A 24,562-nucleotide genomic window follows, 5' to 3' on the forward strand; every position below is an offset into this window, starting at 1 on the left:
GCGCGGGCGACGACCGCCGCATCAACCTGCTGGTCAAGAGCTTCCTCAAGTGGGGCCACGGCGCCAGCCACGAGGAGGGGTGCGCGCCCACCACAGCCGTGCCGGGCCGGGGTCCCTCGGGGGGAGGGGGGCCCGTGAGACCCCCCCCCGTGGGGTGCCTTGAGACCTCCCTGGAGTGCCCTGCGATCCCCTCTGGCAGGCCCTTGAGATCCCCATTTGCAGTGTCTGTGGGATCCCTCTGGGGGACCCTTGAGATCCCCTCTGCGGTGCCCAGGATCCCTCCAGGCATGCCCTGAGATCCCCATTTGGGGTGTCCATGGGATCCCCTCTGCAGTGCCCCTGGGATCCTGTCAGGGGTGTCCATGAGATCCCCTCTGGGATGCCCTGGGATCCCATCTGAGGTGCCCTTGAGATCCTTGCTGGGGTGCCCTTGAGATCTCCTCTGACGTGCCCTTGAGACCCCCATTTGGGGTACCCTGAGACCCCCCCCTGGAGTGCCCTTGATATCTTGATGGGGTGCTCTGGGATCCCCTCTGGCAAGCCTTTGAGATCCCCATTTGGGGTGCCCCTGGGACCGTGTTGGGGGTGTCCATGGGATCCCCTCTGGGGGACCCTTGAGTGTTTGCTGGGGTGCGCTGGGATCTCTTCTCGGGTCCCCTGACATCTCTTCTGACGTGCCCTTGAGATCCCCTCTCGGGACCCTTGAGATCCCCATTGGGATGCCCTGGGACTTCCTCTGACATGCCCTTGAGACCCCCATTGGGGTGCCCTGAGGGGCTTTCCAGGGTGCAGACTCAGTTTTCCACATCCACCCCAAGGTTGCTAACAGGAAGCCAGGAAATCCTTTCTGGGGTGCTCTCGAGCTGCCTTCTAGCTTTGCCCTGAGCTGCTTCCCAGGGTGCCCATGCAGGGTAGCACGGTGAGGGGGGCAAACCGGATTCACTGCATCCACTCGGAGACTTCAAATGGCAATGCAGGGGGTCACAAAGATCCTTTCCAGGCTGCCCCGAGATCCTTTCCAGGCTGCCCACACAAGGTTATACCTGGGAGGGATGCAAACCTGATTCACTGCATCCACTTGGAGACTTCAAATGGCAATGCAGGGGGTCACAAAGATCCTTTCTGGGGTGCCCCGAGATGCTTCCTGGGGTGCTACAGAAGATCAGCTGCGGTGAGGGGTGCAAACCCGATTCACTGCATCCACCCAGAGATTTCAGACAGGAATCCCGGGAGTTTCCATCCTTTGTAAGCTGCCCTGAGATCCTTTCTAGGGTGCTCTCAGCTGTTTTCTGGGGTGTCCACACAAAGCTGTAACTGTGAAGGGTACAAACCCGATTCACTGCATCCACCCAGAGACTTAGAACGGGGATCCAGGGGATTACAAAGATCCTTTCCAGGTGCCCCAAGCTGCTTTCCGGGGTGTCCATGCAAGGTTAGTGCTGGGAGGGTTGCAAACCCAATTCACCTTTTCCATCCAGAGGCTTCAAACGGGAATCAAGGGGGTTACAAATGTTCCCACCTGTTTTGGGCCTTTGTGAGTTCTTTGGAACGGAAGTTGAACATGGAGCGCAGACTAAGAGCTGGCATTTTTTGCTGGGGGTCTTGAGTCTAGCAAGGGCTGCCTTGGGTCTAAGAAAGGTTGAGAACCACAGCCCTGCAGTGTTTGTGATCCCCTGAGCAACAAGGCAATGAACTGCCGTGGGCTGCAATGGCAGCAGGTTTCAATAGGGCCAGATGCATGGTGTGTAGTCCATGTTTCTGGGCTCCGTTTCTGCGGTATGTATGTTCCAGAAGGCCACATGTGAGAGCCTGGTACAAAGAAGGTATTTTAAGTGCTGGGAGGAAAAGAATACCCTCTTACAGGTCTTTCAAACGAGAGTACCGTGGAACTGTAATCCAGACAAGAACCTCTGAGTGCTACTAATCTGAGTGTACATAAATGCTGCCCTAATGAGATATTTTTAATCCAGGGGTAAATCTTTCCATTACTCGAATACATGCTTCGCATCCTGAAAATAAACTTAAAGATGCAACACTAGAATGAGCCTCAAGAGTGTCTTTCTAAATTACATTTTCCAAGAATGATGCACTGAATACTTGGAATATTATATTCCTTCAGCTGCTTTTATATTTTCATTGGATGCTTAGTCTTCTAAGGCACCGTAATAGTAAGGCACTGTAATTGTAAAGGAACGTCTCTTCTTCTTGTCTTCCTTTAGATACACCCAGTACCAGCGCATGCTGAGCACATTATCACAATGTGAATTTTCAATGGGTAAAACTCTGCTGGTATATGATATGAACCTCAAAGAAATGGAGAACTATGAAAAAATCTATAAAGACATAGGTAAAGAGCACTGTATGTCCTACTTGTTTGTGGTTGCATATGTAATAGTGACTAATTCCTGATAAATAGTTCACAAATGTGGTAAGTGTATTTCAAACTTTTTGTCATAAAGAGCACCCATGCGCAGGTTCTGAGCATCCGTGTGGTATTTAAAATAGAAAAAAAAAAGGAATGCAAAGGAATAAGGTTATTTAAAAATTTCTGGACGTCCCAAATGTTTAAATTTGGGGGCGCTAATCAGAGAGTATAGTGTTACCTGACGTTGTAGTTAATGAGAGGTTTTTATGATTCAGTGAACTGGTTTCTTGATGCATATGATTAGAGAATTCGTTTTGATTTTTTTTCTTTTTAAGAAAATAGCATAGCTGCAGCGCATGAAAAAATTGCTGAATGCAAAAAGCAGATTCTGCAAGCAAAGAGGATACGAAAAAATCGCCAGGGTAAGATTTTACCTCATATGAAGCTACGTCTAAAAGGAGAGTAGGCTTAAGTAGACTTTTGACTCTACAGGGCCTTTCAGACCAGTACAACTTTAGTTTTAAAATTGTCACATTTGTTTCCAGCCCAAGTACAAGCAAATATGTTAGCCATCTTCAAGAGAACAAATACCATTTCTCACGTGATCATTTTCTGGATGTCATTCATATAATGTTGTTTCAGTTACAGCTAGGAAAAGGCCCTCAGTGATGACCAAGACAATTTGGGATGAGTACTCAGGCCACAGTTCTGCCTTGAAGTCTAATGTTTAAACTACATACATACGATGAGCAGTCCTGTTAATATGAAGCTACTCGGAATGTAAAACTAAGCATGCATGTAAACACTTACAGAGCTGGGAATTAAATACTCCTCCCAAATTTGCTAAGTGCCCACTGAGTGCATTTTTTAATTATCTTTGCAGAATCATGACCTTAATTCCTTTTCTTTTCAAACCATGCTAAAATTGAACATAGACTGAAAAGGAATTTGGAGAAGCAAGCCTACAATTAATATCAACATTTTGTTGTTTTGAAGGTGGACTTAAGTGTCATGCTTCAACTTAAGGCAAATTATCAAGCTGCTGTTTTCAAAGGAAGTCTATGGTCAGAAACAGTAGAAAAGCAATAGTTGGCTTTGTGATCATGTTTTATCAGTATGAAAAAAGAAATCGAGTTTGTATTTCTGAATTGCATTTTCCAGGACAGGCACTTTGAAATTCTTAATGCCCAGATGTTGGAGGGTAGGGAAAACTGGGAATCCCACTTGGATGCAAAAATATATTCTAATGTGCCAGTGCTCTGTGAACACAGCTGGCCCTCCCCCTCTCAGTCCCGTCTTGGAGAACTGCACAAGGTTCTCTTCAGAGCTAGTTTGTGCTGTGCCTAATCGAAGAGGAGGTTTATGGGCGAGCAACAAAAGTCACATTCCCTTCCAGACTCATTTCTCTGCCCGACCAGGAAAAAGCAGTGGCAGAAAAGAACAAGACCCAAAAAATCACTCTACGTAGCAATGTTGGTCTACATGGCAGTTCAGAACACTACTACTGACTCAATCCTATTATTAATTTAATTTATTTGTGATTATAGGTGGCCCTCAACAAAGGCTCAAGGCAGCTTACAATAACAAATAGAATTTCTAAAACTGAAAAGAAGAATAAATAGCTAATAATAACTAACAAAGAATAATTTATAATGAGGAGGAAACGTAAGTAGCCAAGAAAGTCACCTGAAAAATTAAAAAGTCACAAAGAGAACTAATGGCGTCACCACTAGGTTGTGCTACTACAACATAAGCAATCAAGGGTATGGCAAGAAGTCCTCAGCATAAATTGTTGTTTCATTATTTTTTAAAGCATGTACTTCAGGAAGTTGCCTGGGAGCTTTTCAGAGCCTTTTGCACGCAGCCAGCAACAAGGCACTTACTTTCCCTGCAAAACTACCGGTGTTGGCAATCCACTTTGAGGGAGTTCCAAATTGTGCATTTTATCATTTCTCATAAAAAGGAGTCTGCTTATCATTTCACTGCTAATTTATTTTAAACGTTTCCATTTAGGTCTGTATACCATAACATTGCATGTGCCATATTCTCTCTAGTTCTTGGGGGAAACTACATTCAGTACACAAAGGTTTCCATGTGAGGTAGATACCTGGCACAGATGCAACCATTAAAGCCAGGAAATGGCAGAGTCACATCACCCATACCCGTGTCCCTGACTAAACCTGTGACCTTTGTGCATAAACTAATTACAGAATCACCCTATTTCTCAAATATAGGATCATGTAGTTATTTCTAAAGTCTTAGTAACTGATTGGGGCAAGTCATCTAGATGGTAATCATAGGAAATGTATACAGTAAACTGTATGATAAAGCAGTTGTGTGGCTCCACCATGATAATGATGCATAGAGGGGGAAGTGCAGTATATGAGAGAAGAAGTAGTAAACTGTGTTTACAAATAAAATGCAATATAGTCACATAGTATTGAAAACTTACCAGAATATACAAGCCATCAAATTTTGCATTTAAGAGGTCAGTCCTACCAACATTTCATATTGAGCAGGATGCTTTCTCTTTGGAGTAGTCCTGTTGAGTAGATCAGGCCTACCATGAAGAGTTTTTAAAATCTGCTTTGGCACATGTAACTACTGCAGAGTTAAGCATCTGGGATTCTGCTGCACGTAGTAGGAAGCCTAAAAATAAGTCTTTCCAGGAAGTAGGAGGGATTCATGTTACTAGTATTCCATTATCTGTGATTTTGGGTTAACAAATCTATGCTTTCACAATTGCTATAGCAAGTAACCTTTTAAAAATGTTTTGCCTGGCTTTTTTTTTTTCAGAATATGATGCATTGGCCAAAGTAATACAGCACCATCCAGACAGGCATGAAACATTAAAGTAAGTATTGGACAAAATGAGATGAACATAATGTTTTCTGTTGTTCGGACTCAAATCATGCATTTTCATATCACAAATTCTGCTCTCAGATTGTTGATTTGGACTTGTATTTTATGTACAAAGAGAAGTGCATGTGTATCTTGTGGCAGAATTTAATAGGTCCTCAGTATTTAGATCAGACACTTACTGCAGAATCTAGCTGGTCAGTTTATGAATTAACATATATCCTAATGTGTGAAATGATAATCATGTGCAACACTTATATTTTCTGCTTAACTAATAAGCACATGCCATTTATCAATTGAAAACTCCATAGTTGTCAGAAGTAGCTTTGGTTTTTCAAATTAGCTAACTGATTATCAACTAGAACCACCAAAGCATCATGCCTGCTTCTTACAAAGCAGCCAGTTAAATTTACTTTCGTAATGCAGCAGAGCAAAGGTTTCCTTAGCAAAGTTATAAATAGCAGCAACACGTTTTAATTTTCTGCCCTTTCCTTTACTTTGTTTCCTCCTCCAATTATTTGACTTAGGATTCAAAGCCTGAACTAAAGCTATATCCCATTTTGCTAGGCACTGTACAAATGCACAGGAAGAGAGTCCTCATCCTGTACAATTTACAAACTAAATAAAGGGAAACAGTGTAAGGCTATGAAAGGAGATGATTATCCCTGTTTTGCAGATGGAAAACTAGGACAGTGCTAAAATGAAAGATTTTTTAAAAAAAAGAGAGTTAGAAGGGTCTAAATATTGAGCCTTCACCAACTTTTCTTAAGCTAATGGTGCAGAGAAGTGTATAGCAGATGTGCAGATTGGACCAAGATCAGCAAAAATCCCAGTCTACTCACTGCTTTAACTTCAAGGCCATCCTTGCTCTTCAGTTTTTGAGGAGAGCTTTCAGAGATTGCCAGTGGGTCAGATCCAACACCCAAAAAAGACCACATTTGAGTCAGGTTTGAGAGGCCTGGCTGTCACAACAGCCAGTCAGATTGCAAAGTGTTACTCTTTTTAAGTTGTTCTTAATCATTGGAAAAGAGTAATGAAAACCTGCCAGAAAAAAATATGAGGGCTTATTGTGTGGGAGGCTTACGGTCATATACATTCATTAGTCATATGGCACAATGGGACAATCTCAGAGAAATAATTTCTCAATGAATCACTTAAAAACTCTTTCTTGGAACAGCCTGTTCTTTAGCACACTAGAAGAGAGGCTATTATTGACTTAGTCATAAGTATCACACAGGAGCCAAGTCAAGAAGTAACAGTAACTGAGCTGTTAACTAACAGTGACCGTAGCATAGTTAGTTTCAACACCCAAAGAGCAAGTAGAATACCAAGAGGTGACACTAAATGTTACAAAGGAGGGCTTCAGTAAAAAAAGGTTGTTCAAAAAGACCCTTGTGTAAGAAATAAAATCTCTAGATGTAGCTTGGACATTACTAAGGACAATAAGAGACTCTTGCAAGACACGCATAGTGCTGAGGAGAAAGGAAGCCAGCCGGCAAAGCGTAATAACAACATTTTAGGACCTGGTCAGGCTAAGCAGAGATCTTTCCCTGGTAAAACCAGTGAGCAGGAGTGTGGGCTGCTGCCCTCTTTCCACAGTCCAGGAACGGTTAAGCACCAGGCCTAGATCTCTTCCAGGCCTACAAACACTGTTTCTGCCACCAAACACTTGCAAAGTCGCTCAAAACAAAGCTTTCTCCCTGCTAGGGCAACTTGTAGGGGCCCAAAGGCCTTTCATTCTGTGCTTTAACCTGCCTGTTCCAGGCCAACCTCTCTTCTGCTTATTCCCACCTGAGGCCCTTAGAAGAGAGGTCTTCAGCTGAACAGGACTGACTGGCCCCAGGCTGCCTTAAAAGGAATTACATTAGGCATTAAGAAAGAGAGACATGAGAAGAGATAGAAGAATAAATAGCTAAAGATGTAAAAGAAACTTTTCAAAGAAGCCAGGTGTGTGGAGAAATCAGTGTTCCTGCTGGCTCACCAAAGATTAAGGGAAGCAATTCAGAAAGACACAGTCATTGCTGAAAAGCTAAATTATATTTGTGCCTGTCTTCACGAGCAAGAATGTTGAGGGTGATGTTCATCTTAGATTTGTTCTTTTCTATTTACAAAGACGAGAATTTTTCGGATTGAGATGACAGATGCAGTGCTGGAGCAAGTGGTTAGTTTAAAATGCAGTAAATCACCAGGCCCACATACTAAACATCAAAGAATTTAGAAGCAGTATCTTAGCTATTTCAGACTTGAGCTGACAAAACCGGTAATCTGTTATTAATAGCTACTGTCCCAGAGAATTAGAAAGTAACAAAAAATTTAAAGACTATGGATTTTCCCAAACCTAATGCAAACAATGCTGGTTAGGTAGAAAATAACCCGTCTCAACTGCAGTCAGTGCTGAGCTGTTAGTAGCCCCCAAACTGACTGGTGCTGTCATTTGCAAGGCTTTTAACAGCAGCTCTAAAATGGACTAGATGCAGTTATTTTCCAAGGCCTCTAGTTGTTCCAAGGTTGGAGAGCACAGCCATTTTACAGATCAGAAAATGGGGCTGAATGGTGCTGCACACTTAACTTATACACAGTTAACAATTTTTGTTGCAGTGTAAACACTGGGCAGAAAAATGAGTCTGTCACCATATGATTAAGCAGTTAAGCAAATTAGGAACGTAAGTAAGTAAACTGAACTTCATGTATCTAGTTAAGCTATGGAACTCATTTGCTAGAGAAGGTTGTCAGGGCCAAGAACTTAACAGGATTCAGGAAGGAAATGGGTATTTAAATGTGTCAAGGATATAAAATGCTGCCCATGACAATATACTTTTGCCACGGGCACTAAATATTGTGTTTTTGGGCTTAAGTCAATTTCTGTCAGGTTTCACCCTGCCGCCCACATGAGGGAATATTACTGTGCATCAGCTGCAAGCTTCCGTAGCCATCCACTGAAGCATCTGGTTTTAACTACTTTCAGAGATGGGATGGACCTCTGGTCTGATCCACTCTGGCCACTCCTTTATTCTTGTCTGGGACACTCAGGTTGCTCCTGAAGCACTGCTCTGTTACTGCTCCTGTAACAAAAAGGGGTGGGTGAATGAGTGAAGCTTGTGACAATACCATTGGGATCTTCTTTAGCCTGCTTCTGCCACTTCCTTTGTATAATTTGGTAAATGATTGCTAACATGTTGGACAGCAAGAGCGAGCTCTTAGAGACCATATTCTTAGTATACGATTCCATCCCAACCGAGTGGATTGGTTTGTTTTTGAATGGCTTTGGTTTCTGTAATACATGAATATAATATAACAGCTTAATCCCTGCATTAGAAAGAGCTTTACACAAATGTCATTTTTATTTAGTATACTAGATACATTTGTAATTGTGCAATTATAGGAGCTATTCTGCAGTTCACTTTCTGTAGTTTTGCTCAAGTTGAATTATTTTTCAATAATTGGCAAAATGATTGCATAATTAGAGCTAAAGCACTGTTTATACTATGACTGTTTTAATTTCTGCACAGGCAGCTAGAAGCTTTAGGAAAAGAACTTCAACACCTTTCTCACATTAAAGAAAATGTTGAAGATAAGGTACAGTTTTATTTTGCTATACAATTTATTCATCTCAATTACAAAATAATCGACAATAAAATATTTGGGAATATGTACACTTAATCTGCTAATATTTACTTTGTGGTGTTTTTTGTCATTCTAGCTGGAATTGAGACGAAAACAGTTTCATGTTCTTCTGAGTACTATCCATGAACTTCAGCAAACTCTAGAAAGTAGGTTGTACCTAAATGAGAGACATGTAGGGTCAAATTCCACTCTCCCTACTCGCTGGAATAGGTTTATTAGTCACTTGGACAACTTAAAAGGCAGCATTACCGAACCCTGTAATCCATGCATTTTTTTTCCCATTTCATTTTAAGAGTAATACTGTCTTTTATCATGGAAATATAACATAATTTATGTAAGTATATGTATTATTGGCCCACATTCAGTTACTATTGTCAGTACCTTATTAGTCTTTTTTTTTCTAAATAAAAAGTCTGTTTAGACTTTGTTCTATGAGCCTGCTATGTTGTTGTCTTCTGAACAGGGTCACCTTTAAGCTGCTTTTATGCTCTTTCAGTCTCCCAGGTATCACAGACCTTGTTGAATTGGGATGAACTTTTCACCCTTAGATGCTGTTTAGCAGGGGAAGATTGGTTATTAATGCTTGCTTGAATCTGTAATATATATAATAATATATACAACTGAGTAATTTACCTTGTCAACATTGAATTATGAGAGAGTCAGTATAGTCCGGTGAATGGGGCTTTAGACTAGGATTCAGGTGATTCAGGCTGTTTTCTCAGCTCTGTCACTAGCTAGGACTTCATGTCCACGTCTTAGTTGTCTGAAATGGGGTGAATGATATTTACTTTCTTTACGAAATGTTCTGAGTTGGACGTACCAGAGACTCATAGATGAATCACACTGAAAAGCATCAAGTGAGTCAAGTATTAGAATTACTACTGTGGTAAAAAAGGGTTCTGGACATGTAAAATCAGCAACAGGCATCATTCAAGCTTATATCCTGTCATTACCTTCAAGCATCAATACTGCTATATTTTTTCAACATATACAGTAATAGCTACAGGAGCTGAAACAAAACAAGCTCAGGAGTAAGTGCCAGTCTCAGCTCTGAATTACGTTTTTTTCCGTAGGTACTTAACACTATTAAACTACAGATTGAGGGCAACATACTTTTTAAATAGGAATACTACGTTTTAGTATAGTTTGCAAGTGTGAGCGTATTTGACTAACAGGTACAATTTGAATTTCAGATGATGAAAAGCTTTCAGAAGCAGAAGAATCCCAAGAAACTCAAATGGAAACAGAGACCAAACCGTAGCTAGATTCTGGACTTATCTGAGAATTTCTACAGCTTCGAACATGCAGTGAAGCTGGTACCTCTTAGACTTGTGATTACAAATTCAAATTTTTCTTTAAAAAAAAATACTTGTTTTGTTAGTGGGCCAATGGAATTGTTGCAGATAATCTTTGTACACAAAGTGTAAAAGGCATTTTATTTGATTAAGCCTAAGAAATACAATAGCTTGTGAACTAAGACATTTGTAGTCTTTTTGTTGTGAGGCGTGACATTAGGATGGTCTTTAAAAATGAAGATGTTTATGCATTATTAATAAACATTTTTCCAAGCAATTTCCTCATGATTGTTTTGAAGATAGGAAAATAGTTTAGTAACTAATTAAAGCACCTCCCCCACCCCGTCCACTCTGGAGCACGTCTCTAGATGCCCAGTGATGCCAGGGTGCGTGAATCTAGCTGGTGGACTCTAAGCTAAGTGGTTTACTCCTAGTTTTGCCATGTAGTAGCCATTTAATTCATTTTAGAAGCCACTCACAAAAAATAGCAATGGCTCTTGTTTAACACAGTATAACTTTCATATTGCATAAGTGTTGCCTTTCCAGCAGCTTCAGAACATTAATGATCTTACTGTGCTAGTTTTATTTACATGTATTGTGGTAACACCGTGGGGCCTTCAAATCAGAGATACAAGCCCCATGGTACACAAAGGCAACCGAAGGTCACAAGCTAAGAAATAACTTAATTATAATTTGGAATGCTGTGTTCCTACAGATAAGGATGCAGTGGATCTAATACAGCTAGCGTTCAGAGTCTGATGACTGTTGAATACCAAATACATAAACAGGCTGGGGGCCAGGCATGGGATCCTGGCTTGCCCACCCCTAGGGAAGGGCTCTAACTATTGAGCTACAGAACCAGGAGGCTCCCAATTGATCTTGAATTCTTTTCTTTACAATGTGAGAGGTGAGAAATTTTGGGATGTTGTCTTTTATTGGACATAGTGCATAGACAGGCTTTTGAATACAAGGCATTCTTCAGTCCAATAAAAAATAGCATCCCCAAAAATCCTTGCCTCTTGTATAGTTCCTGGAATATCCTGGCTACTACATCACTTTAACACTCTTCACAATGACACTGCTTCTCCTGTTGGAGCGGAGAGTGCCTCCACCTGAACACGCTGCTTAGCACGTTCCCTTGGGTAGAAAGAAATGTGGCGTTGAACCCACCACAGCTAAGTATTTCAACTTTGTCCTCGCTTGCTGGCCGAGTGCTCCAATCCCAAAGAGAGGAGAGGAGTGGGGCATGGTGGCTGCACCAGCTCTTCCTCCACATGTCAAAAGAACATGGCAGCAGCAACTGCAGACTCCACAGACTACAAACACCTGGAGCCCCATCAGCACTTGACTGGAACTAGCTCAGCTCTGCCAAGACAGGGATAGCATGTGGCTTGATGCAACTGCAGGTGCCTGGAGAACTCTAAAAGTAGCATGCTTGTGGAGTTTCACTGCCTCCTCCAGTCTGGCAGAAGCTGTGAGGGAGCATTGGGGATTGCAATGTTGAATAGAGGTGCCTGAGGTAGGATTTACATGGAATCTAGCTGCCTAAATCCTTCTGCATCCGGCCTTGGCTTCTTGTAGACTTACTGATTTTTTTCCAAAACTGAGGAACAAAGAAAACTGATAATACTTTTTTTTTTGTGAAAATTAAGCTATCACCACAAGTTGTTTCTTTATTGTTCTGCCTTGTGGGTCATTTAATTTTTCCCCCTCGGGAAGCCATTTTATATTGTGCAAGAACAACAAAGCTTAGCAGTAAATTTAACTGCAATGTTATTATAGGATTGCTAAATTAGACCCTTTATCTTGGATATGTAATTTATGGAGACTAAATTAGCAAGGTTTAACTGTAGTTGGTAAGGCCCTGCATAAAAATATAGAGCATCCTCATTAACACAGTAAGTTGAAATCTTAGTTGTTCTTACCATCTAAACAGGCCTTAGCAGCAGCACGTACATGGAAGACGCATGTTTTTCAGTTTATACTTCCCCATGGTTCATTTGGAACTCTTTGAAATTGCTTAGATGATTGAAGTATCTCATCTCCCAGAAACTTGCATTCTGCGTCTCTCTGCCAGTAAATTTATGGATTTGTTGGTCACTTTTTCTAAAAAGACTGTCAACCTGGTGAAGGCAGGGACAAAGGAAAATGAAAGACAGTCACTGAAACATATGGATTGAGGAGCAGATTATCAGTCCGTGAGACAGAAGATAAGTGGTTCGAGTGGCATCCAAGCAGAAGACTGTAACTTGCCATTCAATGTATGGTGATACAATACTGAAATAGCTAATACCCAAAGAAGTCAAGATCTCCTAATTTAACTCAACTGCAAGAGATGGTGACTATAATCATGCCTATGAAAACCTGATTTGGTTTAAAGACAATTAATGACATTTAAAATCACCAACTGATCATGACAGTTACCTACAAGTAGCCTCACTAGCCACCTGTACAAGTTCAATATCTTTGTTCTCATATTTCTAAGCTTTGGTCACTAGTTTGTGTCTCTTTCTGTGTAGAAGTAGCCTATACCACTACAGACTCCCCAGCTCTCTCAAAAGGATCTCCGAAAAACAATATGCTGGACTTTCCACCATTGTCCTGATTGCATTCATCCTTGCATCACAGCTGACTGATTGCTAATGTTTCATCCTCATCTTCTGGAGATGCATCCCACTGTGCTACTGCTTATTTATGTTGCTTCACATTCGCACACACAAGCCTACTTGGGATCCCAACTGAATGCCAAATTACATTTTCAGAAATTAAATTTACTTTTAATATTGTTGCCTCCCTTTTAAGCTGCTCTGCCTAAATGGGAAGGCTGTTGGTTGCCAAGAAACAGCACCCTACTTCCACTGCCACATGGACATGAAATAGCAAAAAGGAGACCTAGAGATGATTTGAGAAAGGAAAAAAGCTGTTTTCTACACTAGAGATTTTTTTTTAATAACAAGTTACTACCCTTTCTTGCAAAGAGCAAGCAACTAAAGAGGAAAAGAATCAAACTATTACACAGAGATGAGGAACTTGTGCTTTTTAAATTAAAAATTCTGCCCAAGCCATATGTGGTGTAATTTTATCTCCAGACAGAAAAAGAGGTCATTGTGACACTACTGCCAGTAACAGAATTGCTGTCCCTTTGTGAAACCATGGTAATCTGAGGATGGATGCAGCCAGCTAAGAAAATTGCAAAAATAGAGCCTGAAGGATTTTAGATAGCAATGGAGAGCAGATTAATGACTTTTATTTTAGGTACCTGCATTTCAAGCTTTCCAAAAGTTGTATTTGAATGGTGCCATACTTTTTGCCCATTCTTTTTACTTTTAAAGCGTAGAAAGTTTCTTCTTTTTTTTTTTTTTTTGGACAGAGAAGGAACCAGATGACAGTAAAAAGTATTCAGATGAGAATGGCTGGCACTTCTTTGGAAGAATGAAAATCATAACTATTTTGCATCATATGCAACATGCAAATATGGGAAAAACCCAAATATTAAAACATTAAACACGGTGAATATGCAGCAGCTTCAAGGGAAAGCAATTCTTCCTCTTTCCACAAATGCCTTGTTTCTAGGCATTTGTTCTTAGTTAGCTCAACCTGAACCGGTTAAAAATCTGATTCATTACTTGTAATTTGTAACACAGTGACTGCTTTGAACTCTAAACATGGAGGAGAGCCCCCCCTGCGCAAGGTGCTGTACAAACAAAACTTCAAAGCTGCCTCAAACAGCTCCCAGTAAGACAAAAAGACAACAAATGGATACAGATGACATGGGACATTGCAAGAGGAGAAGGAATAGGGCTGGCCCTGGAGTGGTCATCACCTTGAAGAGGCTGCGAGAAGGGAATGGGGCTCCAGCAGTGGGTTGCTAGCTGCATGTCCAACATGGTATCTTGCATGTCTGGTAGGATGTCCCAAGGCCGTGCACTGAATGGCACTATGGAACGGGAGTAAATTAAATGCAAGTTCACTTGCTGTTAATGTGCTACTGATGGCAGCATACATGAGACCCTTCTTGGGAGTAAGATATATCCCTGCTAAGCCCCTTTAAGGGTACAGGACATGCAGGATGCTGCACTGATTAGATGCTAGGAGAGAATATGGCTTGGCTAGGCAAGCAGGTGTTAAAAATGCCTTCCATCATTTCCCATAGACTTCCCTGAAGACTTTTGCTTCTTGATGCCCCTTTTCTCCAGTCTGTATCTCACTCAGTTCTCTCTCCTAGGATGTTCTCAGGGGACACCCAATACGTGCACCGGAGTGACTGACGTTGGTTTTGTACATTGGGATCTGGAGCAGACAGATGAGCAATTAACCTGAGGTTGAAGCTTGCAGTAGGTGCTATTACAGCACCTTGTCACTACGGGAAGGCTGGAGACTCCCGCTGCTACTAGAGCCAACGGCTAGGGCTGCCTGTAGCCTGCGGGCTACCAGTTGGACAGCCCTGGCCTAGAACAAACTGCTACGCCCAGGGAGCTGCAGGAACCCACGGTATGACTTACACTGGTGTAGTTTTACTCCTGATCTTTCCCAGGATAGTTGTATAATCACATCCAAGTTACATGGGTACAGGGCTGTACACTGCACATCCATTCCTTGTTTGCACAGGTGTAAAGGCTAACTGCACCAGTTCAACTACATCGTGTCCAAGCCCTTTGTCCCTGCTCCAGACTCTAGGGAATCTAGCAGGCTGCAGCACTGACTGATTTCTCTTGCTCCAAAAACAAATTTAGGACATCCCCATCTTGCGTCACCTTCATTTTAAAAGAGTCATTTAAAATGTCAGTCACATTCAAACTTCTGCTTTTCCAGCCAGTTGTTGCAATTCTCCCCTGCTTCATTGATCTCACATCTCCCTACTCCTCTACTTACCTCCATACCAATTCTCCAAAGCTGTTAGATGTTTTTGCCCTTGAACTGCCCCATCTGTATGAGTTTTCCCTTCCATCTCACACATTGAGTCAGCTCACTTCCTCTCGAAACCTCTTGATCTTTTCCTTTGACAGAGTCACTCTAGAAAGCTTCTAACAATGCCTTTGAATAGCACTGTGTTGAAAATATTGTATAAATGGATGTCTCTAGAAGCTACAGAAAGCTTTAACAAGTGTTTGATTGTTAAAATCTGCAAGATCAAACCAGGACGTGAGACTCGCAGCCAAAAAATTGGTCTCATGATGAAATAGGGATGGGTAGCAACCATACCTCCAGAAGACAGACAGCTGTGTCAGTCTTTTTAATCCTTGAATAAATCCTGAACTCCCTCTTACCTGCGCATTAACTTACTATGCAAGGGAGTAAAAGACGAAGGCATCTCTAAACGAAACTTTGCTTTTCTAATCCACAGGATGCCTGGTTTATTAACCTTCTCTCTTGCAGGTCAAGTAACTGTATAATTAAGTGAAAAAAGTGCTTCCCAATCCACAAGATGTCTGTATTGTATTAACCTTATGCTTCTGCCTTTGGTGGAGACATCCCAGTCTGTGGTTAAGATGAAGAGTTCCAGAAATAGAAAATGGGCAGTTGGATTGCCAAATGCTAGAGCAGTGATTCTCAGCCAGGGTGCCAGGGCACTTCAGGGTGCCGCCAGATTTTTTGAAGAGGTGCGAGGAGATAACCGAGGTGTTAGGAGATAAGCACAGGATCAGGCTTTTCCCTGCCTGGACAATCTCCTGTCCCCACTGCCAGACCCCTCTGCAAGGAAATAAGCACTATAATCTATAAATTAGTTTCTGAAATTGGATGCTACTCATTTTGCCAACGTTACAGTGGTACCTCTATTGTACCTTGAGTCCAGAAAGGCTGAGAAGCAGTGTGCTAGACTCTCCCGCACAAGCCTCTTTGCTTTTGAATGCAGCAGGACTGTGCAAGTCCCAGTTAGAAAATGGACAGAGCCGTGAGAGGAACAGGCTGCTTGAGGGGGGTGAGAAAGGCTTGGGATGGACTTAACTGGTGCCTTGTCCTCTTGGCAAACTCTCTAACCAGGGACATGATTCAGCACTGGAACAGAGAGGCGGTGGCATCTCCATCATGGGAACTTCCTCAGTGCAGACGAGGCAAAGCTTTGCCCAGGAGGATTCACACAGGGGCAATCCCCAATCCTGCCTTGAGCAGGACAAGGATTGCATGATTGCACCGGGAACAGAGCTCCAGTTCAAGAGGATTGCAATTGTCACGTCAAAATGGACACAGAAGGTGCTAAATGATATCCACTGACTGTCCTGCAAGTGAACTCACTTCCACCAGGACCCTGGAGAAAGAGGAAGGTCCTTTCCTCATCTCTTGACCTTCTCAGAGGGAGGTACCCAAGGCTAATGGAGTCTCGCCTTTTGCTTCCAGCTCACTCTTTTGAAAGCTCACTTTTTGAGTTCTTATCTGAGCAGTCACCTCCAATTACAGAGGGGTTTTAGTGCAAGATCCAAATGGGAGGATCTCAAATCAGACTGCTGAAGGGACGCGCCAAGTCTCAAGGCTAATGATTAACTGAAGAAAATGCTTCCAATCCTCCCACCCTCCCTTTGCGAGGGAGCTGGCATTGCAAGCAGGGAAAGGGAGAGACAAGCCATTGACAGAGGGTAAGAGAGGTTGGCTTTTTGTTCTAGCTGCTCAGAAAAACACAAGCAACTGTAACAAAAACCAACTAGGAGGGAGGATGTCACACTATCACAAAGGTGTAGTGACCCTGCAAAAAGGCACCACTCAAAGTGCTGGCCCAGCCTGAGGGGGAGCGAGCAGGAGGCACTGGTCCCACTTGCCCACAAAGCCAGAGCAGGTTGAGGATAGAAAGTCTGGTGTGGAAAATGCCAGGGTCACTTTCCCTCTGCAGATTTCCCAAAGGAACTACTTCCTGCTCGGTCGCCAATGCTCACAGGGATTTTTATTGAGGACGCTCACCTTTGAAGTCTTACAGGTTTTCAGCGCTCTTGGTTTTTCCTTCTCCTCTCCTCCCCCCATCTCCGTTTCTCCCTTTCCAGTTTGCTGTGAAAAAGCCAAAGAGCAGCACAGGGAAATACACGTGGAAAGCCAAACCTGAAAAGCCTCTGTGTTTAATTTCCCAGTTGCACTGGGGGGGAACAATGGGAAAATGCTGAGGACATACCTTGATGTGAGGATCTACGAACTCCTCTGTGAAATATGAAACACCAAACCAGAAGGAAATATGAACACATCCTGCTCACCAACAAACAACTTCGAGGTAAACAGACTACTCCAACTTGTCTCTGAGCCTACCCTGCATATAAAATGAACTTTTCCAAACAGGAGATTTTACCACCGTCCACTCTCCTATGAAATATGAACTTTCATTTCTACCCATGAGAACTTTTACAGTCTTCTCTCCAATGCTTGATGAAGGGTGTTTGCGCCCAAAATCTTGCAATTAAAGAATTGCTTTTGCAAAAATCTAGTTGGCCTAATAAAAGATATCGCCTCTGCCCCAAGTCCTGATCTCTGTTCTCTTCTATTCATTCCACCCAGGAAGAGCACACCAACTACAGATGCTTCCTCTGCCTGATGAAGGGTATTTGTACCCAAAAGCTTGCAAAGATGAATTTTTTCCAACTATTTGAGTTGGTCAAATAAAAGATATTGGATTCACACAAAGAACCTTGTCTGCCTTTGTCCTTAGACCAACACGGCTACAACCTACACCCCTGTTCTCTTCTAGCGAGGCCATTCTTTTGGCAACAACTGATTTGTTCAAACATGCTTGCCAGCTGCAATCCTGGCCCATCCACGCACCGCCCAGACGCTGATGCTCCTGCCTTCCTGCAGTCAGGCCTTTTGGGAGGCTGTGGCCCTGTCACTGCAGCAGGCCGCTCTCTGCCTCCCAGACCTGCTGGCAGAAAAGCATCTCACTGGAGGTCGTGCATCACAGCAGCCTGGTTCCTCTCCGGTGGGAGCAGGGAAGGATGCAATCAATGCAAATCACAATACAATGCGATGTAACGTAGCTGCTGGTAGGAGTCCATCAAAGAGTTCACTTCTGTTGCTGCTGTTCTAGCAAGGTTGGAAAAACATATCACATCCAAGCCTTAGGAACCCGTTTCCATCTTCCCACCCACCTGTATCCCAGCAAGACATCACACGGGGCTAAAAGTTAACTTGAGTTGCTGAAACTCTGCATTTACACCTGTAAATTTCTGCATCCCGTTTATGTAAGATTTGTTCATACAAACCTTTTGGAGCCTGGGCATCTCATTTGCCTGGCTCTCGTGACTCTGTTTCCCCCAGCTCTCCTCTCTGCTTGCTCCTCAACGACGTTCGCATCCAGCTGAATCACTGCTTTGAGAGAAAGGGAGAGAGTTTAGTGCTTCCACAGAGCCGAGTACACAATTCGTTGTCCGGTTTCTGAGAAAGGCAAGGTGCACGCAGCTAGAAGCCCCATTCAAGGCACAGTCATTTGTTCGCTTTAGATAACCCTCTTCCTCTGGGCCGATGCACGTGCCCCATGCCTGTCAGCTGGCAGTACTCACCACGGCTGGCTGCTGGGATCAGTAAGACATCTTTTCACTTGCTACTCCCAGGCAGAGACAGCTGTTATCTGTCACTCTGACTCCAGTAACCAAACTAGCTTACGTCCCAGCGCTAACACCAGGGTCTCCTTGATGGAAGGCGAGTGTCTGTTATTCTCAAAGAGGTGTCACAGGACCAGCATCGTGATTTGCAGCTGCAGCCCAGGGTGCCACAAACAGAGCCAATTCAGAATATTTATGAACCTCAGGCATGTCAGGTAGAAAGAGCCCGCTCTCTTTGATGTTCTCCATGGGAGCACAGGTCATTCACTCCACGTAATTTGTAGACACATAGATGCCTGTGGAAGGGGCTGATTGTCCCAGGAGGCTGGGCTTCTTGTAAAAAGAAATTATTTCATTTTTAAGAAAAAAAAAGAAAAGGAATTGGGTTAAGTTTGCAAAGCTTTTTGCATTGAAAGGGATATCTTACTGGATGTTTTGTCATGGAATAAAAACTTGTTTGAAAGGCTTCTCCCCATTTTTGCTGCAGGCTCCATGATACCTATTGATCGTTTTATAACCTCAGGGTTTCACGTGATGTTATAAAAAGAGGATCTCAGCTTTTGATGCTTTCGTCTCTGTGGTGCCACCCTGTCCTGGCTTCTGCCTGTCTTCAGACTCATGCAGCTCATCATCTCTGTACAGCTTTTGATTTAAAAAAGTAAAAATCTGGCTGTCGCGGTTGTGGGGAAATGAAACGAAGCACTTCAGAACCTGTGAGGCATCTTGGTCCGAGTGCCCGAGTCATATGAAAACTTTACACAGAGCCCCATAGTCTCCATTCATGATGCTATCAGTGATCTTATGCCAAACGCTGAGGCTTGTTCCATCCAGCGTATTAACAGTATAACATGGCGTATTAGAGAATCAGCTGCAGAAATGAAGGCCAGAATAGCTGGTGACTTGGAACGAAGAGGTTTATGATAAAATGCTGTTATTTGCTACAACCACAGAGCTGATAGTTTCTAACTCTGACTTAGGTGGGCAGAAACTGTTCCACACCATTCACATCAGAAGCACGGCACAATGAAAGGAAAAAGCTGTCAGTCAGCAACTGCATCTTACTTGGTGGAGCTGCCAGGGGACGTTTATCATATCGAGCAATGTATCTGACAGACACCAGCGGGATCACAACCATCCTACAGCAGTTCTGAAATGTGTTTTAACTGTGCTTATCTGAAAGGTGCAGCAGTTTATCACTGGTTACCTAAAAAAACCTGGGATTCGGAAGTGCACTCTTGCAAACCTTAAACTCAGAACTGCTGCATTGTAAGTGCAGTTGTTTTCATACCTCTGAAAATTTGGGGAGCTCGCTCCAGGCTAATAATGGTTTCATATCCGGGTTCATTCTTGTGAACCCAGTTTTATGTTCCTGGATAGTACTGTACAGAATAGGATGGGCTGAATTGTTTGATTACCATTCTGGGTCAGCTTCTGCGTTTGCTTCCTTGATAATCCCCTTAGAGATGGCAACTCTTTGACTATCCCTGGGAAGAGCCCAGTGCCCTGGGCCCAGCTGAGTTCATGGGGCCACCACCTTACAGTCTGGATTTCTTATGTGCCCTTTAATAGACGGGGAGCATTTTTCTCAGGGCCATCTTCACTTGCACCATAAATCCCTTTTCTTATTCCCCTGGTTTTCAAGGCACGCTGAGTTGCTTCTGCTGGAGGAGGCATCTTCATTTGGTACCAGGACATTTTGATTCACTAAGTTCGTCGACACAGCGCTCTGCCACCTGACTCAAACAGAGATGACTCATTGCTAATTATATGTTTCAGGCACAGAATTAAAGAAATTGTTTGCTTGAAACACAGTTAAATGGCATTCAACAACCATGCGTCTAACAACGGACCTAAACCAGAGAGATGCCGAGACCTTGCAAGACTCCTCATGGGCAAGGTCCTGGCTTCCTTGAAATTGGGGGAAAGTTGGACCAACACTTGGCCCATTGCCTCCTGATGGAGCTGAACTTCATTTTGAACATTTCCTGAGCATTTTTCATTTGTGATTTCTGCAAAATCAAGAAACTCCCAAGTTTTTCTCTTGCTTGAATGAACTTTTTGCTGCGAGGTGAGCAATGGAAGAACAACACTTCATTTAACTTTAAGTTGTATATAAAACATCAATTCTACCAAACTAATAAAATGGATTAATCCCCCAAGCTTCATGCTTAGGATCTGGTAACATGAAAATCCAATGCTAGCTGACTACATAAACTTATTTTTAAGCTTCAAATCCAATTTTAACCACTGACTTCAGGCAGGAGTGAATAAATTGGTTTTGTTTGCATTAGAGTGGCTTCAGACAACACCATCAGCAATCCAGTAGGATTTGAAATCTTCTTTGAATGTCTCGTAGGCTCTCTTGGTCTCCTAACACAGGATTTTTCCTTGCTTTAAAACAGAAGATGAAAATTAAACGATGACTCTTCCCCTTTAAAGAACGATGCATCATCACATGGCTCATAAGCATCTCCTTGCCATCTACTAGGTCATGGAGGTACTAGACCACAAGACCTGCTATTTACTGGGCCAGACCCTGGGTCCCTCTTGCCCAGTCTCCTGTGTCATGCAGCGGCAGAGAACAGATGCTGAAAGGGAGAATGAACTGGGTCTGACCAGGGATTTTCCACTGTTCCTCTCTCGCTTGCAGCCTCCAGCATTTAAGGTCTAGGATGCAATTAATACACTAAATGCAATTAACACACTACATTAATATGACTTACCTTGCAATCTTGCTTTTGCTTGACCAGTTTTCTTTGTAGCTAGCTGCCTCTTAGCATTGCCAGGCTCTTTCAAGTAGGCCCCAGAGAGTCAGAGGAGTGCATTTGCCTATAGTTCACGGTCCCTTCACCTCAAGCTAATTGACTAGTAGAGACTTCACCTCGATACCCACAGACATCCCAACAGGCTCGCTGATGATGAACCCAGCGCTTAGATCTCAGATCTGCCACGAGCCTGGGGTAAGGTATTTCTTCTCTGCTAACTTGCAAATGCGTCAGTGACCACTGTGAGAAACAGCCTGCTGAAAAATTGTGACTGGGAAGAGATAATAAATTCAGCAGAGCTCTGAGAAATTTGGCAATAAGCAGCTAAATGTTTCCTGGTGACTGGCAAGTGCATGACATTTTAGTATGATGGCAAACATGTCTGGAGTGAGCTGCATTTCAGCCTGTCTTAATACGGTAACCCCTAAAGGATTGGGACCCTGCAGTTCTGGGAGCATGGAAAACCTAGCCCTGCAGGGATGATAATCTAGAGGCAAAGCTTTTTCCTCCCTAACTCCATCACTTGATACTAACAAAGTGAATCCCAAAGAAACAAATTGCGGAGTTTAAGGCCCAACCTCCTCTGGAAAAAAAAAAAAATCCCCTCTTCTCCCACTCATTCAGCCACAGGTCCCTCTTCCCCTGCTGCAGAAGAAATCTAAAGCAAAGCCAATGGGGCATAAGGCTTATCCAGGAAGGAATCACTTGTGGGACCAAGAAACACCGAGTTAGCCACCGATGCAGGGGTCTGTTTCAGGCTGACACGCAGAACGCATCGTGCCGAACTCAGGGCAGAAACTGGACGGGACTATTTCATCCCATACAGAATAATGGGCTGACTCTGGCATAAATCAAATGCAACATCCTTCTGGTCCAGAGGCAAGTTTGCACTTGTATTTTCCCAACACCAGGTGGTAGCAGAGACTAATCTTGCCATGGGTTTTCCCCAGTCTAGCAGGGATTCATAGCGGTATTTTTACATACAACTCATGCACATTCTGCAAGACGCATTCAGCATGACAGTACAGAATTGTATTCAAATGGTATTTTAGATCAAACCCTGCCCCTCAAAGGCTACATAATTCATTTGAATGAGACGGTGTAATAGCTGCTTTTGGCTTTTTTTGTTCCCCGAGAGGTTTCATGTTTCTCTTTTCTTTTGCAGGCAGCACATGGACCCTATTCTATTCTCCCGCGTTTGGTATTCTGCTGGCTTTTACTGAGAGTTGAAAACAGAAAGTGTTAAGAATTATAATGTCAGGTATCCAGGTCATGGCTGTATTGGTTTAGAGGAAAAAGCAATCAGGACTCATGGTACAGGCAATATCTTTTATAAGACCGACTAGATTTTTGCAAAAAAAAAAAAAAAAATTGTTTAATTGCAAGCTTTCAGGCACAAACACCCTTCGTCAGGCATCGGAGAAAAGATTGTAACAGTTCTCCTGGGTAGACATGAAAGTTCATATTTCCTAGGATTTCAGAGAAGAGTCAATAGAGGGAAGACTCCTCTGGGCAAGCATTTCTTAGCTGGTGGGGTGTCTCTGAGCTCTGTTGTGAGGCTCTGTGATGATGCAAAAGAAAGGCAGGAACAGTCTCTCAGGTTTCAGGTGGTCAAAGATGCTTCCTCCTTGTGAAATTATAACTTATAATAGCATTGTCCTGTAAGTAGTGCCCTTTATTCCAATGCTTGCTTATAGATCATGGTCCCCATCCTAAAAGCGTTTATGCAGGTGGATGAACTGTCCCATTGAAAGAAATGGAACTGTTCCCCTGGAAGAACTTCAGCCTAACTACAGATGTTTTCAGGATCAAGGTCAATATGTGCATGATATCTGCCATCACCCCCAGGGTAGAAAGCCCAAGAGAGGGAGGGAGGGAGAGGAAATATTGCAGCTTTGAAAATACCACAGGATCTTTCATGTCCATTACAGGATCTGGGTTCTCCATGTCTTGCACACCTGTGCAAGGTTGAAGCATGCATAGATGGATATCTGCATGTTGGTATAGCTCCTAGCATGCATAAGAATTGGTCTATCCATTGATGCTAAACAGCCAGCTTACTGTGCACTGGCACGTAGAGCTACTTCTCCAGGGGCGTGGGGATTGCAGGCCTGGTACACCAATGCACGTTCAGAGGATGCAGTCCCCAATGAAGACAGTTTGGCTGGGTAGGGGCCCAGTTCTCTCTGTACATGGGCACATTTATAACTATATTTATGTGAGCTGTCTCAGCAGGACGTGTGGAAAAGGCAAAAGATGGCCCCAACGTGCCATCTTGGGACTGGCGTCATTTCAGTGATGGGTCACTCAAGCCCGGAGCACTAGGGTACCTGACCAAAAGCTGCTGAATTTGTTTTCTTGAATGAGATGTCTTGGGTATAACAACAGACAATGCAGAGGCACAGCAGGGACAGGAGTTTACCAACTTTTTACACCTGGCCAATCTGCTTGAAATCACAGAAAATGAGGGTTGGACAGGACCTCAGGCGGTCATTAGATAAAGAGTGCAGTCAGTAGGAGAATTTAAAAGGCAGGTTTCTTTTAGTGGGGAAAGGACCAGGCCATTAACAACAGGATATCAGGTCATATTTCTCAACAAACCAGTGTTACATCATCTGGAGACAGTGGTAATCACGCACTGTGCTTTGTGAAACAAATTAGCTTCGTTAGCACACTGTTTTGGCACAAGCAAGAGCATGCAATTTATGAGTTAGCAGGGCAGGTTGTTTGCTAATGATTTTCCAGCGACTCTTACCTCAAACACCCTATTAAAGCTTAAATCTCATTTTACAAAATTAATCCACAAACTTAAGCTGCTGTGTTAATTCTGTTTGTGCTGACTACTATTCCACAGCAAATATTTTTCCTCAAGTATTGTATTTTGCTGAAAACAAACCAACCAAACAAACGAACAAAAAAAATACAATAAAAAACAAAGCAGGGAAAACATTTAAGCTGTAACTAAAGATGGTCGCTTGCTGATAGCATGAGCAAGTGACAAGTTTAGACAGAGCACCTGGAAAGAGACAATGCCGCCCAGAACAATATTTCCTATTAAATGTCATGGAAGCCTCCCATCCCACTTACTGCACCGAAAGTCAGTCACAGGGGAAGGCACCGAAACAAGCTTGTGAGCAGTCA

At 43.0% G+C, this 24,562-nt stretch overlaps 1 protein-coding gene and 1 long non-coding RNA gene across 3 annotated transcripts; one reads left to right on the forward strand and one right to left on the reverse strand.

Moving 5' to 3' along the window:
- Positions 1 to 6: 6 nt before the first annotated feature.
- On the forward strand, positions 7 to 10,420 carry THOC7 (THO complex 7). 2 transcript variants are annotated; one of them, XM_006019603.1, is made up of 7 exons: positions 7 to 79; positions 2,220 to 2,347; positions 2,701 to 2,787; positions 5,162 to 5,219; positions 8,734 to 8,800; positions 8,925 to 8,994; positions 10,042 to 10,420. In XM_006019603.1, exons 2-7 carry the CDS (start codon positions 2,239 to 2,241, stop codon positions 10,107 to 10,109), a joined length of 459 nt encoding a protein of 152 aa, XP_006019665.1. In that variant the 5' UTR covers positions 7 to 79; positions 2,220 to 2,238; the 3' UTR covers positions 10,110 to 10,420. The 2 variants fall into 2 exon arrangements, with proteins under 2 accessions (XP_006019665.1, XP_025054815.1); XM_025199030.1 differs by lacking the exon at positions 2,701 to 2,787.
- LOC102375267 lies at positions 6,593 to 8,975 on the reverse strand. Its single transcript, XR_003093070.1, has 2 exons — positions 8,900 to 8,975; positions 6,593 to 8,286 (listed from the first exon to the last, which is right to left on the reverse strand). It is a non-coding gene; the product is annotated as an uncharacterized LOC102375267 (long non-coding RNA).
- Positions 10,421 to 24,562: the final 14,142 nt, after the last annotated feature.

The sequence above is a fragment of the Alligator sinensis genome, unplaced genomic scaffold, assembly GCF_000455745.1.
Source record: "Alligator sinensis unplaced genomic scaffold, ASM45574v1 scaffold469_1, whole genome shotgun sequence".
NCBI classification, from domain to species: Eukaryota; Metazoa; Chordata; order Crocodylia; family Alligatoridae; genus Alligator; species Alligator sinensis.

Bases quoted from the DNA above. Each gene is read 5' to 3' on its own strand.
- THOC7 (XM_006019603.1), top strand. From the start codon at position 2,239: ATGCTGAGCACATTATCACAATGTGAATTTTCAATGGGTAAAACTCTG. The intron at 2,788-5,161 runs GTAAGATTTTAC...TTTTTTTTTCAG, and splicing joins GATACGAAAAAATCGCCAGG to AATATGATGCATTGGCCAAA. The intron at 5,220-8,733 runs GTAAGTATTGGA...ATTTCTGCACAG, and splicing joins GACAGGCATGAAACATTAAA to GCAGCTAGAAGCTTTAGGAA.